This window comes from Astatotilapia calliptera, chromosome 16, assembly GCF_964374335.1.
Source record: "Astatotilapia calliptera chromosome 16, fAstCal68.1, whole genome shotgun sequence".
In the NCBI taxonomy this organism is placed as follows: Eukaryota; Metazoa; Chordata; class Actinopteri; order Cichliformes; family Cichlidae; genus Astatotilapia; species Astatotilapia calliptera.
In genome coordinates this window covers 5,898,904-5,916,674 of record NC_137437.1, presented here as the reverse complement: position 1 = coordinate 5,916,674, position 17,771 = coordinate 5,898,904, and the positions used below count along the sequence as shown (strand labels likewise).

The following is a 17,771-nucleotide window of genomic DNA, read 5'->3' as shown; positions in this document are numbered from 1 at the left end:
CCTGATAATGAGGAGAAATTAAATAATGACATTTCACTACATATTTCTGGGCTGAGTGCTCTCTGCTGACTGCCACCATGTGCTCGCATAATTGTGACGGGTAAGTTCCCAAATCATAAGGAAACACATCAGGAGGGCTGTGAAAGATTTAAATTTCACACTGATATAGGTCCAATAGTGACAACCATACATCACACTCTGGGTGTTCTAGTGCAGGTTTGTGGCTCTATAAACTGAAATATTGTATTTATATTGTAAATATTTTATATGTATGTGTGTGTGGGCGGCGGAGGGCTCCCTTTTGTTATTATTAGGTGAAGTCACATTAACATTAAATGCCTGCGTAAAATTTAATTAGAGACTAATAACCCTGCTGGTTGGCCCCACCTCGAGCTTGGCCCCTCCCTCCCAGTTTGCAGGAGGGATGATGGATAATCGGTGTGCGCCTCACTCACTACTTATAGACAAGACAAGTCGAGTCTGTCCCAAACCGATTCTACTGAGACGCACAGAAGAGAACAGGACTGATTGTTTCCCCAGCTTGGTGGAAGCTTAAAAAAAATCTGTTTAGGATAAACTCCACAAAAACAGGTGAGTTTAATTTCAATTCGATCTGCTAATGCCACCACAAAAAAGTGAAAATATATTTTAGAAATAATGTGTCGAATTTAGATATTTTAAAGTGTTAGCTCCTTGAATGCAGCTGCTTATTTAACCTGTGGGCCCCTTCAGTCTGAGTGCAGTTGGTTTAAGCTGGCAGACGTTGGTCTGAGGTAGACGCTGGTCTTCCCAATACTTTTCTGTATACTGTCAGAATGAGTTTGAGGCTCTTATTTTCAGGGAAACGAGTGGTTGTGTATTTTTAGATTTTTGTGGAAAAAATATTATTTTTTTAAAACTACAAATACATATTTTTTCATTTTGCTTGCAACATTATTTGGCTGCTAAAATGCCCTTTATTTGCATTAAAACCATAGATCCATACAGTTTGCTTTCCCGTCCGCTTTTTGACTCTGTAATGCCAACTCTGTTATACACCTTGTCATGTGTAGCCAGAAATGTAACCTTTCAGCCCTTTAAAAATTATTTAAAATCCCACAAGTCATCCACAATATATGCATCTGAAAAATAATGATAATTTTCTAATTACACACACACTCGCACCTTTTTAACAACATAAATATGCCATAAAACAAGGCCTCCAGCAGGTGTATTTCTCCAGCACTTTTCTAGCCTTTTAACTTTCTGCTGAATTCCACAGGTTGTCTCAGCTTCCGGACTCCTTTTGGCCGCAATGAGTTGGGGGGCTCTCTACGCCCAGCTAGGTGGCGTCAACAAGCACTCCACCAGCCTGGGGAAGATCTGGCTTTCTGTCCTTTTCATCTTCCGCATCACGATTCTGGTCCTGGCTGCGGAGAGCGTCTGGGGGGACGAGCAGTCAGACTTTACGTGCAACACGCAGCAGCCCGGCTGCAAAAACGTCTGCTACGACCACTTCTTCCCCGTGTCGCACATCCGCCTGTGGTGCCTGCAGCTGATCTTTGTATCCACGCCGGCCCTGCTGGTGGCCATGCACGTCGCCTACAGAAAACGGGGTGATAAGAGGAACATGCTGGCCTCCAATGGCACTGAAAAGATGACAGATACTGAGCTGCAGACGCTAAAGAGGAGGCGTCTGCCCATTACAGGCACTCTGTGGTGGACCTACACCTGCAGCTTGTTTTTCCGGCTCATCTTTGAGGGGGGGTTTATGTATGCGCTCTACTTTGTCTACGACGGCTTCCAGATGCCCCGGCTGGTGAAGTGCGAGCAGTGGCCTTGCCCCAACAAGGTGGACTGTTTCATCTCCAGGCCAACTGAAAAGACCGTCTTCACCATCTTCATGGTGGCTTCATCTGCCATCTGCATGGTGCTGAATGTGGCCGAGCTCTTCTACCTCATTGTAAAGGCGGTCATGAGATGCATGACAAGGTCCAGCAGGAGGAAACACACTTACCCAGACAGCGTGACACGGGATAACAAGAAGAATGAAATGCTGCTGTCTTCTTCCACAGATTCATCCAGCAACAAGACCATGTGTTAGAGACAAGAGAAAGGTGTATACTGTAAATCCAACCTCACGAGTTGTGTCTACGTCTTGGTTACTGGGATTTGTCTCACGAGATAGTGAAACAGCTTTGGATCTGTATAGTTGGGGTTGACTGTAAAGACCTGACTGAGTTCTCCGAACAAACACATTGCCAGATAGTAACGTAAAGAGTAAAACAAGTGTCAAACACTGAGTGGTTGCAACCATTTTACTGTCCACAGTTGAAATTTGCTTGAACGTGGCGAAATCTGCCTGAAAAATGAGCCTACACTGACATCTAGTGGTGACAGTGGACCCTTAACGAGCACAAACGCCTTCACAACAGCCTGAGTGATCGATTTATCCGAGGAGAACAAATGAAGTTTTGAGAAGAGAAGCAGAGTATGTTTAGCTTTTAGCTGATGAGATTGATTTTAAGTTCACAGTACCTGATGTGATTACGCTTAATGAACAAGTCTGATTTTTCTGTTTTAGAATGAAATCACTGATCTTCGCTGTTTGATCAACTTCATAGGTTCTTTTTGGGGGGGGGGGTTGTAAATGTTTCTTTACATGTGTTAGACGACAAAAAATTTCACACGTGCATACCATTTCATTCAAAAATATGAAGAACGTATATGTTTGTACTGTATCAGATGGTTTTTCATCTACTGCCAGCAAGTTCAAGAATCCCCCTGAACAGATCATGCTGCACACATGTGAATTATTTTCTGTGAAACTGAATTCCAGACTGGATCTAATGTAAAAGAAGGCTGAAACCAGTGACGTGACACAGGAGTCATGATACTGTGTACTCTTTTAGGTGTTAGGATTTCATGTTTTTCAAGTTTATAGGGTGTAGGTTTAATTTACTTTGACCATTTCACATTCAGATAGGGTTCCTCCTCATTCACCTTGTGACTTCCAATCCTGCTTTTTTGGAAACACCAGAAGTCGCTCAGCCCCAGATCTGCTCCTGTGTTATTTGAACTTGCATTGTTTTTCTTGCAGTGTGTACTGACCCCAGCTGGCTGTATCAGCTTTCAGCATGTGCCTTATTTTAGCCACCAGACTAATCACTGCTAGGCACCGTGGCCGTGAAAATGTCTTTGTCCTTCTTCCATCCAGGAATAGCCAAGCGGGATCAGTCAGACTGTTCCAAAGTGTTGGTTAGACGTGTCGATTCCACCATAATTAAAAAGAAACCACAGTGAGCTGTATACTGATGTTACATAAGTGATGCAGCTGGGACCAAAACTAGTCTGTGTGCCTGCTCTGCACTGACCTTTGACTTCTAGCTTTCTGTAACAAGCCTAATGACATTTTCTGATGCTACATTTTTTTTTTTTTTAACAGCGATGTACTTCCTCTTGTTTTTATGGGATAATCCTGATTATTCCTATTTCAACATGTTGTTATTGTTATTATTATTATTATTATTATTAATAATACAGTTTCTATTAGTCTGCCTTTAAAAGCAAACTGCACACTAATGAGCAAACAGCTTTCTAAGAAGAAATGATTAAATCTGACATTTTTTTATTATTATTATTTCACTTGCACTTTGATCCTTCAACTTGTTTTGCTCTATGAGACTTTTTTTTTTAAAATTTTTAAATAAATCGGTAAAAACAGACCTGTGTGCATTATCATTTATGTGCAGTTTTATTTACTTTACTGAAATATGGGATAAGTGGGGAATTTTTTTCCCACACTGGGAGAGAATCGTCTTGCCTTACACTCTCTGTCTTCTCCTCCACATTTTGCTCTTTATAACCACATATCAGTAACGTTTGACTTGGACAGATTGTAGTGTGTCCACAGGATCGGCCTTTTAAAGACCTCGCGGCTATTTAATGTTGCCTGCCTCCTAAAATGAGTAACTATTACTATTTTTAGCACCCGGGGGTCATAATTTGGGAATGTTTCTAAACTTTTGGCAACTTTTTGCGCACGGTTTTGGGGAGGTTGGCAGGGGCGTGGTGTGGCCGGAGAGGCTGATGACTCTGTGGATTCACTCATGGATGGTCACGCAATGTGACAGCCCAGTCATGGCTGGAAATGAGCGGTAGCTCCGTTTAACCGAGCCTCATCTCTCCGACTCCGAGCCTCCTCCAGAAACTAACAACAAGAAAGAAAAAAGTTTCCCTTGCGCAAAGTAACAGGCACGGAGAGAAGTTTGTGCATGAACGAGGTTGCGAGGCCCGCATTAAAAAAAACGTGAGGAAAAAAATAGTTTGTCGAGCTGTCAGAGAAGTGACAAGTTGAGTGTGGGTGGGGGGTGGATCAGGGACACAGAGGGAGGGTCGCTTCAGCCGCGGGAGGTCCACACCGCTTTTCAACGCACTCCAGTGATGGCACCGATGATGGCAGATGGATTTGCGTTTCGTGTTTAAGTATGACATCTCCGCTTTAAAGGTATGACGGATAAACACCACCGTGGCTATTTTCTTGCACAAAAAAGGGAGTACAGTAAATGAAGAACGGCATGTTATCAGGTAATTAAGAGTTGCTTCAGTTTTACCGAACAAGGGGGGAACAAAAAGGCTGTCAAAGCTTAAAAGGAGTCTGGGGACTCTGGCACACTCTGCATTGTCACTCTGGCAGGTAGGGCTTTGTATTTGAACCCGTCTGTTACATTCTTCACCATCTGACACAAATGCCACAAGTAGCTGTGGAGCTGAGGGGAGTGAGGTTTTATTATTCTTTTAAGTTTTTGTGGGTTGGTCACTAATAAGTCATCACAAGGTCACAAATGGAAAGCACGACTTTCTGATTCTCTGGGTGTAACTGCTGCAGTTTCCCCCAATAAGTTTATATTGATGTCAGATAAATGGAAACAGTGTTTAAAGAGCCTGACCGTTTTCTGAAACAGCCAGCAGTGTTTTAATTTTCCACCAGAAGATTTATTTTAATGTATTTCTTACAAAGTCTTGTGAAAGTTAACATGTTGTTTTTTCCTCTCTTCTAGGTGTCATACATATTGTGAACCCTAGTCGATGGATTTATTACCTTTTAATACAAGAATATTTTAGTAAGTTTGCCCTCAAATGAGTGTGTGTGTGTGTGTGTGTGTGTGTGTGTGTGTGTGTGTGTGTGTGTGTGTGTGTGTGTGTGTGCGCGTTTACGCTGAATATGTTGCATGATTAGGGTTCAGTGTACACAACACTGTCTAAAAGGCCACGTGTTTGTCTTTAATAAGCTAGTCTCTGCATCTGAATTCGCTATACTTCAATATTAAAATGTAGTTTGAAACTTAAGCAGCTTAACTCTTTATCAAGCAAAAGAGCCAAACCCAAAAGCTTTAACGATGTGAGGATGTGGTGCTGCTTGGTAAAGGTGTCGGGTTAGGACTGGGGAAATATACCAGCTATTTTCTAATACATAAGCAAATAATTGTGATTAACCAGAGAATAAATAATATAAATCACTGCTTTCTTCCCTTTTTAAAGTTTTTGAGTTAAAAATAATCTGTAATTTACCATAATATATCACACAGATATTATACTAGACTTAATAATTTTATTTTTTTTAATCTCTTTTCATTCTGGTGGTTTTATTATTACAGTTGCATTAGAGAGAGTGAGGGACGATGGTGTGTAGGATGTGTGTAGACGATGTCAGTTTTTGAGTGTGTGTGTGTGCGCACCCTACTAGACCCCATCTCTGTTTTCGAACCTCATAATGTTGATCTCAGCACATGCCTGCTGTGCAGTGGAGCGAGCAGGTGAGAGAGAAAGAGAGAGAGAAAGGGAGTGAACCAGGGTTCAGTGACAGAGGTGGCCTATATGGTATATGAGCTGCTAAGAAGCAGCTGCTATTGATCTGTTATCTATTTGTGATGTCTGAACTGGCAGATTTCTTTAAGGACCACTTTCTGCTAAGTGCTTACAAAACAAAATGTCAAGCTTTGCTCCACGTCCTTGCATCCTCTTCTCTGATTGCATGTGCAGTGTTTTAAATGTGAGGGTAAGCCCTTGACACCTGTTGCACTGACAAATGTTAAGCTGTTCTAAAAATCCTAAGCACCTCTTTAACTTCCACTCTCTCTGCTTATTTCTCCTCTTTTTGCTATTTGGCGCCCCTTTCCTTTTCCCCACTCCAGCCTGTACTTTCTCCATAGGCTAATTCTTGAAGCATGGGCGACTGGAGCTTTCTGGGGCGGCTGTTGGAGAATGCTCAGGAGCACTCAACGGTCATCGGCAAAGTCTGGCTGACTGTCCTCTTCATCTTCAGGATCCTGGTGCTGGGGGCTGCGGCCGAAGAGGTCTGGGGTGACGAGCAGTCCGACTTCACGTGTAACACCCAGCAGCCCGGATGTGAGAACGTCTGCTATGACGAGGCCTTCCCCATCTCGCACATCCGCTTCTGGGTGCTGCAGATCATCTTCGTGTCCACGCCAACCCTCATATACCTGGGCCACGTGCTGCACATCGTCCGCATGGAGGAAAAGCGGAAAGAAAAGGAGGAGGAGATGCGCAAGGCAAACAGGCTCCAAGAGGAGAAAGAACTCCTGTATAGAAATGGTGGCGATGTTGGAGGAGGAGGAGGCGGCAAAAAGGAGAAGCCGCCAATCAGGGACGAACATGGCAAAATCCGTATCAGAGGCGCGTTGCTGCGTACCTATGTGTTCAACATTATTTTCAAGACCCTGTTTGAAGTGGGATTCATTTTGGGCCAGTATTTTCTCTATGGCTTCCAGCTGAGGCCCCTGTACAAGTGTGCACGTTGGCCCTGCCCCAACACCGTTGACTGCTTCATATCGAGGCCCACTGAAAAGACTATTTTTATTATATTTATGCTTGTGGTGGCTTGCGTGTCTCTTTTGCTGAATTTGTTAGAGATCTATCACCTTGGATGGAAGAAAGTTAAACAGGGCATGACCAATGAGTATGCCCCCGAACGTGAGTCGCTGCGCCGCGTCGACATTGCAGAGCCTGAGTGTTTGGCCTCGGCCTCCAGAACTGCCCCATCCAGCCCCAGCTACCCTCCCAACTACACAGATGTGACGGCGGGCAGCGGGGCGTTCCTGCCGCCCATGGGTCCAGCCGCCGTGCCCTCGGCCGCAGAGTTCAAGATGGACGACCTTCAGCAGGAGGAGTCCCTCCAATCCTCCCCCTCTTCCCACTACTATATCAGCAACAACAACAACCACAGGCTGGCCACACAGCAGAACTGGGCCAACCTGGCAACCGAGCAGCAGACTCGGGAGATGAAGGCCACCTCCCCTCCACCTTCCTCTTCTTGTTCTGCCACCAGCAGCGACAATGAGCAGCACCAAAGCGTCAATGGTGCTCTGCTCCTACCCACCAGCAACACCACCAGTAACACCAACATCACCAACGCGACTGCCAACGCTGCCTCCAGCGGCAGCAGCCCTGGCGACGCCTCCAACGCAGGCAGCTGGGATGGAGGAAAGAGTGAGCACGACGAAGGCCACGTCACCACCACAGTGGAGATGCACGAGCCTCCGGTAATGGTCAGCACAGACCCTCGGCGGCTCAGTCGGGCCAGCAAGAGCAGCAGCATCAGGGCCAGGCCGAGTGATCTGGCTGTCTAAATGCATTCAGCCCTTTCATGTCCCTTAAAGCCCTCTTGAATAACATGCCACTATCCTCACCCCAAACCCAGACACAATCATGAACATGTAATAAGCAACAAAACAAACAAACAAACAAAACAAACCATGAGACAGGAAAGCAAGAAAGTCAAGAGAATGTTTAGGGCAAATGTGAAATGACTGAACCACTAGCTGTCGTTGATTTAGTGCAATCGGTGAGTTGCAGAGTAGTTGAGGCAAGGTTTGGTTTTTCTTGATTAATAGTCTATATTTATGCACACAATATGTGACCATGCACTTCTACAAAGTCAGGAGCCTCCGGTAACAGCAATGGATGGAGTGAAAGACATTGTGATCTATTAATTTTACATGAAAATGGACACATCTCACCAACATGTTTGATTTGGGGAAAGGGGATCTTCTGGTGTTTCTCTATTTTTTTCCTTTTTGTTGAGCCGCGAGGACTAATTATTCCAAATGGAAATGGTCATTGAAGACCGGTGACTGGAAATTTTGAATATTTTTATCTGGAGGAAACAGAGATAGCTGATGTTAATGCACAGGGCACCGGATGTGGGCAACTTGATCATAAATCTCAGTCCACATTTTTATCTGTTTTCATTGTCAAACTTGCAGCACAAACGTGCACGGTGTGCTGCACGGCATGTCGGGAGACCCGGAAGCCATTCTGCGCTTCCTGAATTTTACTGACTTGACTTATTTGTCGTGTTGAGAGTAATTCATCCTCAATGCATTTGTACATGACGTTACATGTATTGTGTTCTGTGTAGTTGTGCATGCCAGCATGTGTAGCCCTACAACTCACCGATTCACTGACATATTTGCGTGGCAAAGTAGGCTAGCTAGGTTCTACCCATGATCCTATTAAAAAAGAAAAACAAAAGTTATAATGACATGGAACAGATAGGACGTTACTTTGGAAACTTTCAAAGGGTCCTGGGATTAAAGAAAAATAAGTGAAGCGTGGACAGGATATGGGTTAAAAATGCTGGTAAGTCTTTCTTGCTATGTCCAGAGTACATCTGGGTCTCTCTGAACACCGCATTGCCAGTAAACCGGGCACAAAAACAAGGAAAGTAGGAGTCCCTTACGCCTCCCTCTGTCAGTGTTACCTTTAGTCAACATATCTGAAAAGAAAAATGCTCTCAGCGAACTGCACAAATATAAGATAATGCCTTCAAAGGCTATAAAAAAATGCATGCATGCCACTAAGTGGTACAAAAAAAACTTTATTAAGATTTACCTTGTAAATTCAAACGCTCAGCCTCCCAGAGCTCCAGAGTTACGTTTGTAACCATTTTTGTAAGATTGTCGGCAAACATTTCGGCCCTCAAACCCACTCCCACCTTTTTAAAAAACAGAAATCCCCCACACCTAAAGATTGAGAGCAACTTTGGTCATTTTCTTTTACACTGAATTGAATTTTACTCATAAATTGCATACTTGTAGTAGTCAGTTTGTGATTGCAAAACAGCTATGACTTAAAAAAAAAAAGAAAAAAGAAAAAAAGACAAGGTGACTGGCGTTGGGCGTCTCAGAACGCCGCAGGGTGCAGTCAGCCTCGACTGCTTCTATTTTGTTGTGTTCATCTTGATTCTTAGAGACCTTTAGAAACCCAAACTTTTAAACTGAACTCATCATTAGCCGCAGTCCTCTGTTCCTGTTATGTCTTTGTGCTGTTTGGTTTTGTCCACAACCCAGGCACTCACTTTCAAAAAGCTTTTTTAACTTTACATCAACAATAATCTGCTGTATTTCCTGTGAGTCCAACACCGGGGCAGAGTTCACACAGCAGCACTGTGTGAAAAGTTAACCATCTGCATTGGAGATATTGCACTGGTAGAGCATAACATCATAGCTGATTACTAATATGTCTGTAGGAACAGTACTTTTCAATGAGTTATTGTGTATTGGTTAATACACTGGAGTAGGAGCAGTGCAAAAAATGTTGTCTTTCCATTTGTCAGGGTGGTGGTGGTGGTGGGGTTACAGAATGATGGCACAGTATGGTTTGAGATTCTCAGCGCCCACAGGAGTATCATGTGTGATACTGTATCTTACTTATTTAGCTTCTTTCAGCGCAAATAGAGACTCGAAGAAGAGAATATATAAAATGCGTAGATTAAAGCTGCCCTTCCAAATCCATGGTTCCCATTCAAATGACAAAGACTTCTTTGATATCTGCATTTACAACTTGGTAGTTGGTAAAGATTTGCACATTTAGAAAACAAAACTACTTTTCTGCAGGGCTCATGTTGGTAGCAGTCGAGTGACAGGGAGAGAGCAAGACGCCAATCTTTATGATCCTCAAAGGGAAAAACATGTCTTAAACCAAAGCGCAGTCACTCTTCACAGAAAATGTATTATTAAAGATTTTATCTCAAGCTCAGATGATGATGAGAAAAAACAATACAGTGGCGGGAGAGAGAATAACAGCTGGGGTAATTTTCTGTTTGTTTACTCAGTATGTTCTCACAGAACTGTCGGGACTCTGGTTAGACGTCACATCAGATGGCTCCAATGTTGAGAGAATGTTAGCTGGGTAGCTGGCCCTTCCCTAACCCTGCATACAAAGCCCTGACAGGATGTTTTGTTCGAAGCCTGTGATCCCTGTGACTCCTCCAAACTCTCTCCTCTTATGTTTCATGCAGAGCATGATTTCTCTGGCTCGTCAGGGAGTCGGAACCATCTCACAATGCTCACAACAGCAACCTGTTTTCAGTGCTGTCTTAAATAAGAGAAGTGCCTTGTGTATGAATTATTTGTTTGTAAGAACAAGATGATGTAAATGTTCATTTACCTCAAATGTTTACAAAACTGTTACTAAATAAATTTTTTGTACCATATTTATTGCTCTTGTTTGCTTTACATGATGAATGAAATCAGAGCTGCAGGCTTCAGTCTTCGACTGGGGTCATGGAGTGACAGAGGCCGTGATTTGTTCTATTTTTAAGATGACAAAATACAAATAATTAATAAAATACTTCATAGAGTCGCTTTGTGCTTTTTAGGTTTCAATTTAAACACATTTATTCCAGTCTGTCAGAACAAATGAATCTGAAGATCACAATCAGAGAGCTAATTATTAGCTGTTTGTCCAAATGTAAAATCACTTCCAGAGGCCCATTTCCAAATTACCTTATGTAACATGAGGTTTTGATAATTCTTGGTTAACTTAGAGAAACTTGGAGAAACACTTTTTTCCAAACTTGGACAGAAATGTCTTGTCATAATGGGACAGACAGCAAAACTGGAACTTCGAGGTTTGAATTTTGGGGGGAAAGATTTCACGAGATGTTTACTTGCTAGGTAAACTTCCAGGATTTTTGCCCTTCCATCCACCCCCTTTTTTTAAATTTAAACCTGAACAACACAAAAGTCATAAGATGACAAAAAGTAGGATAAATACACCCCCTCCCCCCAGCCCTCCCTTAATTGAACTGGTTTTATGGTGTAAACACAATAAAAAGTAAGACACTTTGTTTTTTTAATAAATGCAAATTCTACAAACTTTAAACTCAGTTTAATCAGAATTTTATCAGAAGCACAGTCTGGGTTTGATCTGCCACTTAACCTCAACAGCACTACATTCAGTTGTCACACATTACTCATCAAATAGACTCATTAGGCTGACATTTTTAAAAGTCATGGTCAGATGGAATTCATATATCTTCTAATAAAAGTAGAATGACAAAAACAAAATATGCATGAAGTCCAGAACTTGCTTTTTTTCAGATATTTTAATCCGCCGTCGTGAGTGCTTGTAGTTGGCTCAGTTATAAAGATCATAAGGATCATTCTCAAGTGTTTTCCTTTTTAGGCTATCCTCAGTTTTATGTATGTATGTTTTTTTTCCTCCTCCTTTGTCATTTCCCATACTGCCGGCTTCCTGTTTGTTGCTCTTTGACATTCAACCCTCCGCAGTTCACTCCCTCACGCTGCCTTCCGACAGCAAATATTAAAAAGTGGCGCTGACTCAGAGTTACTTCATAACCACATCAAGAAATAATTAAAATGACACGGCTGTGTTAGTCTTGCACCTGGGAGTCAAACATCTACCGCAAACACTTTCTGCACAATTACAAGAACTGAGGATTTACAACACTGTGCGATGCATGATATTGATGGGTGGAATTTACAGCTCAGTGTGAACTTCCTTTGAGCACAGTGAGCAAACAAAGAGAAAAATGCGGACTTAACGAAATGTGTACTTCAAATACTTTTAAGTAAATGTGAAGGGATGCACATTTGGGTAAATGGAGGTTGTAATTAATGGCCTTATATAGACCTTTACATAATATTACTCAAATGATAATTATTTTACAAAGAAACTCCTTTAACCTCAGTGCTAAATTTTAGTGGTCCTGAATAATTTCTGAAGGATTAATAGTGATGTCTAGTACCCAATGAGAGCCATAGTACACACAGTGTTGGGGAGTAACGGAATACATGTACCGCCATTACGTATTTAAAATACAAAATATGAGTAACTGTATTCCGTTACAGTTACCGTTTAAAAAGGTGGTATTTAGAATACAGTTACTTTGTTGAAATAAATGGATTACACTGTTTCCCTGTTTCATATTGTGGCGGGTCAGGACTGTTTGGGTTTGGTTTGACAGCTACGTTCTGTTGTTCCAGGCGGCAGCGTTGCGGTTGCCATGGTTACAGGGTGACGCTCTCTCTCTGCGTGTTTCCTGGGTGAGAGAGCACCTTTTTGTTGTTGTTGTTGTTGTTGTTGTGCTAAGCTAATAGGCAGAATGCAGAATGTAGCCTCATGGGCAGTGTAGTCCGTGCTGCAGGGAGAATGGACTGCCATACTCGTTATGTGTCTGTGAGCGCGAAAAGGGAGAAAAAGGGAAAGCACGAGCTGTCATCGAGCAAAAACGGGAGCTGGAAGCATGTAAATATAATAATAACCACTGCAGTCAAGAAGAGTGCCTGACGAGCCCAGTTGTAAATAAGCTATTAAGACTCGACTGTACGCTGTGTTCGTGTTTTCATCCGAAACAATAAGTTCCGTTGGAGCAGCCTTTCAATGCCTCTCTCTGTCTCTCGCAAGCAAACTTGACCCAGACAACAAAGTAAAGCTATTTTTCGGCTACGAGCCGACAGGGACCCCGCCGTATTAGTCAGAGGTCCTTTACTACAGTTCGGAGCCGCGGACCTTCAGTAATAGTAATAAATCACACAGCAATAGTACATTCACGTAGTTGTAAACAGCATGATAATATGTTAAGTAATCCAAAGTATTCAGAATACGTTACTCTCATTGAGTAACGTAACGGAATACATTACAAAATACATTTTGGGGCATGTAATCTGTAATCTGTAGTGGAATACATTTTAAAAGTAACCTTCCCAACACTGAGTACACATGTCAGTTTCTAAAAGCTTAGCCTAAGGCATAATTATATTAAATAATGATATATTGATGATATTTAAAAGCTTTAGTCATAGAATAAAAGCTGAATTGTTTATTTGGGACTCGTGTCAACTAAAAAAACAACAAGAGACATCCTCAAATCTGCCTGTGACATTAGCAAAAATCTGCCTAATGGGGTGGTTTTGCCACACAGCAGTTGTCCAGTGAGAATTTTGGATAAAAATCTTTATATTTGATCAATCTATTGTAATAAAATAAGCAAATTCACGTCTTTTAAAATTTTTAAAAACATTTGAACATTTAAGGTTATAAAAAGGTCTGACACCCACACAAATTTCTTTAACGTACAGCTTTACCTACATATAAACATGTCTTTTAATATTAATATGAATCTATCTACATTATATGGAAATGTAAATGATATTCCTGTTTCATTGTGTGTACTTATCTGTAAACCATGTAATCAGTAAAATCCTTTGGTGGAGACCGTATTAGATTGTTGGATGGTGCTTTGTGTGTCTCTTACGCTTAACCTTTTTCTTATTGTCTTCTAACTGGCAAACAGAGGATGCAGTCTAGTAGAGTTGTTGTAATAAAACTTCCTTGACGTTAAAGGTCTGTTTGTTCAGTGTCAACATCTTTGACCGGGTCTGTGAAACTCAGAACCATCAACCAAACTAAAACTGTGACAATGGTGAAACGTTTTCTTCTATAGGAGGTCATTCTGATTGCAACCACCCCACCTTAAACAGCTGATGGATAATTTGCAGTGACTGCTGAGTAGGAAACCTTTCTAAAGGGGCCCCACTCCAGCTTTGTGCAGCAGCTCATTGTCTTACTCGGGCTCACTATGAATTCAAACTGTAAATGTAAAGTTTTACAGCTCGATTTGAAGTTATTTTCGATACTGATGTTAGTATTTTCAGCTATTTCGCTATTTCATCACCGTGGCTGGCTCAGTTAGCATTACCTCTGCTCGCTGGGCTCAGACTGGACCTTTGGTAGTTATTATATACACACATGATTCATATTCTTAATGCTACAGTGTTTTATGTATTATTTAATAAATATTAGTCAATGTCTGTAATAATATCAAACTGGATTGAAACTAGTGTTGCTGAAGCATTGCAGCTAAATGTTGCCAAATCAGCTGTATATTTTGCTTACATGTCCTCTTCCTCCTTCCACAAGTGCAGTCGTGTTGCAGGCTACAATCAGTCTGTTCTGATGCCAAACCAAGCAGCAACCTCAGGCTGACAAATTAAAGTGCCAAAGAGCTTTATAGTTCATGTTTCCTTTTGCATAACAACTCTGCGGGGGGTGAAGTTTGCTACCTGAACGCTCGAGTTAACTGACAGGTGTCCAGATGCAGGCATCTATAGACTGAACTGGATCTCTCCATCATGTTTGTGCCTTTTGAAGCATTTTATTGATACAACCTGCTGAGAGCAGGAGTGCCCCCAGAATCTTTTCACAGGGGTGGAACACCAAAAACAGAATTGCTGTTTTCAAATTTAGGTTACATGAAAAATATGACAAAAAAGACAGAAAGAGAATAATGATATAAATAGTTTATTTCCTGCTATTAACGTTGATATCACTGAAAATAGGTACATATAAAAACCAAATAAGATTTGGAAATCTAGAATAATCTGCTTTAATTGGCTGAATGATTGATTGACTGGAGGTCCCAACCACTGCTTTAATGATTCTCAGCAGAGGTGAGCAGAAGCATCTTGAGAGTCACTCTCCCAGAATGGAGTCAACTTTAAGAGCAAAACTTGGCCAGGAAAGACAAATAAATATTAGAACATGCAAGAGTGTGAGCGGTCATCCCGGTCAGGGATTTGAACCAGGTTTTCTGCAATTTTATTAAATTACTACCAACATAGGACTGTCTTGCCGGTTAGGGTGGCCAGGAAATTTTGAATGGTGGCCAGTGCCCCACCTGACTGTGTGTGGTGTGTATTTCAGTTTGGGTGAGTGAAATTGTAGTAATTTCTTAGACTTTTACTTAAGCATTCATCTTAATAACATTAATAATTAGGATTAATCAGCAGATATGTAAGAGTGCAATGCACCCCTACTGTACAGTGATGCAGCTTTCTAACAAATCTTGCTAGTGTTAGCTGATAACATTCTTTCTAATCTGTTGTCTAAATATGGTCACTTCTAGCTCCACAAACACAGAAGCCAAAAAAGCTACGTTTCATCATGATGGAGAGGCCAAAACCAACAGGTGATATCACCTTGGTAACAATCTCCTAGGTGGTTGCATGTCAAACAAGCGTTTTGCCCACAGACTGCTGTAACACAGATGTCTGTAAAGTAGTTGATGCGACACTTCTATCTGCAATCAAAACAGTGCTTTTTATTTTGTTATGAACTTTTAAGTAATGGAGGTTTCAAATATGCAAAAGCACACTAGCATAGAGAAAAGTTAGTTTTTTCATGATGAGCGAGGTCAACACTAATGAGACTATAAGAGATTAGACTACATTTTCTAAGCCCCAATGTTTTCTTGGCGCAGCATATTTCTTCATATGCATATCTGTAAGATGCAAATCCAAAGCATCTTTTTTTTTCATTGTAAACACAAGCTCTGCAAGGTCAGTTATGTTGCAGACATAGTTTACTAGTCTCTTTTCTTTAGCTGTGAAAGGACTCCAAAAACCTCAATAAGTAAGAAAATGAGCACTGGGTTACTTAGTGCAGAAATCTGGCAGTGTGTCTAACAGGGGAGTGCAGTACATGAGTGCTGCGCTCTTGGGTCCAGTGGCTGAAGAGTGATGGGAGATAGATGATCTTTTGGCACGACTAACAGGAGGCCTCAACCCATCACTCACCAGTGGCTTTGTTTCCACTTCAGGGCCAAACATTCGTAGCAGGATTCATTTGATTCACGTTGTTCCTGTTTTTGTGTCTGTTCTTCTGTAGATCAAGTTAATAATGCACAAATGGAAGGAAGATACTTAATTACAGTTTTAGTTCTCTCGACCATGTCTTTGCCATTTTGTGTTTCTGATCCCCAACAGTTTAAAGAAATGTTTTTAGAAATTTTGTTAGAAATAAATGTTTTTTTATGCTTAATAAAAATGGAATAGAATGACTTTATTGTCACTATACATACAGATGTATCTCATTGTACAACTGTACAGTGACAATAAAGGGATTCTATTCTATTCTATTTTTATTACACCTTTTTTAAAAAGCTGATTGAATTTGTTACTTTTGTCTTACAAATCATATTAAGCTCACCAGCAGAAAACACAAGATTTTTTGACTTATTGCAAACTACATTGGTTCTTTGTTAACTGGTAACTAGGCAACAATAACAGTCCTGTGCTTTTCAGCTGAAATCTTTTTCAGGGCGACCAAAGGCTAGCCTGTAAATTTAAATTATATGTTCTTGTTTGTTTTTTTGTTATGATTTTCCTATTTTTTTTATTTTGAAAAGGCTACATAAATTATTTTGAGAAATATCTTTATTTGCTTAGACAGCAGCTTTGAGCTTTTGCACAGACTTTGACTCAAACCTAAAACGCCTCACACTGATTTATTACAAATCGCCTGTTAATGTAAAACATTTGTAGAATTTAACAAAATAATAAATAATAACGATACATCCAGAAAGTAAATACGTTCAGACCTGTGGTCACGATAATGGTTTTAATCCACTCTGAAGCCCCACTTTGCCCCTGTGATGGAAAAGTGACTTCTTGAGAACAAGAACGTCTGTCACTGAGTCACCAGTCTGCAGTTCAGGGCAGACAGGAGGCTATATTTAGCCTTTAATCACCTAACAAATTCACACTCAGTCCACAGCACAAATACCTCAGGCCCTCTTTATGTATTTCAGGAGTGTGATGAATTTGTTTCTAGGAGGCCTGACCGCTGGCTCATGGAAAGATGTTGGTTTGTTTGACAGAAGCTTTTCTAGTTTGGTACCAGACTTATTGGTCTGACTGCATTCTTTAAAGTCTAGATCACGAATCCTCGGTTATTTTTAACAAAGAATTACAAAATAAAAGGAATAAGTGATCTTGTGGTTAAAATTTCATCAGTGCAACCCCCACATACTTAAAGTTATGCCGCTTTCTATGATGCCGCTTCAGTCACACACATTATCTACACTACGTAATTATAGTTATATATATATATATATATATATATATATATATATATATATATATATATATATATATATATATATATAGGCTGGGGTCTATCACACCAGGCAAGACCCCAGGTGCAGGCTGTGTAAAGATGCCCCAGAGACTATCCAGCACATAACAGCAGGGTGTAAGATGCTAGCAGGCAAGGCATACATGGAACGCCATAACCAAGTGGCCGGCATAGTGTACAGGAACATCTGTGCCGAGTATAACCTGGAAGTCCCGAGGTCAAAATGGGAGATGCCCCCAAGGGTGGTGGAGAATGACCGAGCTAAGATCCTGTGGGACTTCCAGATACAGACGGACAAAATGGTGGTGGCTAACCAACCGGACATAGTGGTGGTAGACAAACAGAAGAAGACGGCCGTAGTGATCGATGTAGCGGTTCCGAATGACAGCAATATCAGGAAGAAGGAACACGAGAAGCTGGAGAAATACCAAGGGCTCAGAGAAGAGCTCGAGAGGATGTGGAGGGTGAAGGTAACGGTGGTCCCCGTGGTAATCGGAGCACTAGGTGCGGTGACTCCCAAGCTAGGCGAGTGGCTCCAGCAGATCCCGGGA

The 17,771-nt window shown here is 41.4% G+C and overlaps 2 protein-coding genes across 3 annotated transcripts; both read left to right on the top strand.

The window, feature by feature from the left end:
• Nucleotides 1-462: 462 nt before the first annotated feature.
• Nucleotides 463-3,704, top strand: gjb8 (gap junction protein beta 8). The gene is made up of 2 exons (XM_026144639.2): nt 463-591; nt 1,262-3,704. Exon 2 carries the CDS (start codon nt 1,295-1,297, stop codon nt 2,081-2,083), a length of 789 nt encoding a protein of 262 aa, XP_026000424.1. The 5' UTR covers nt 463-591; nt 1,262-1,294; the 3' UTR covers nt 2,084-3,704.
• Nucleotides 3,705-4,296: 592 nt separating this feature from the next.
• On the top strand, nt 4,297-7,780 carry gja3 (gap junction protein, alpha 3). 2 transcript variants are annotated; one of them, XM_026144612.2, is made up of 3 exons: nt 4,297-4,486; nt 5,040-5,102; nt 6,174-7,780. In XM_026144612.2, exon 3 carries the CDS (start codon nt 6,207-6,209, stop codon nt 7,626-7,628), a length of 1,422 nt encoding a protein of 473 aa, XP_026000397.1. In that variant the 5' UTR covers nt 4,297-4,486; nt 5,040-5,102; nt 6,174-6,206; the 3' UTR covers nt 7,629-7,780. The 2 variants fall into 2 exon arrangements, with proteins under 2 accessions (XP_026000397.1, XP_026000398.1); XM_026144613.2 differs by having other exon boundaries at nt 4,414-4,566.
• Nucleotides 7,781-17,771: the final 9,991 nt, after the last annotated feature.

Coding starts and splice junctions, on each gene's coding strand:
- gja3 (XM_026144612.2), top strand. CDS start 6,207: ATGGGCGACTGGAGCTTTCTGGGGCGGCTGTTGGAGAATGCTCAGGAG.
- gjb8 (XM_026144639.2), top strand. CDS start 1,295: ATGAGTTGGGGGGCTCTCTACGCCCAGCTAGGTGGCGTCAACAAGCAC.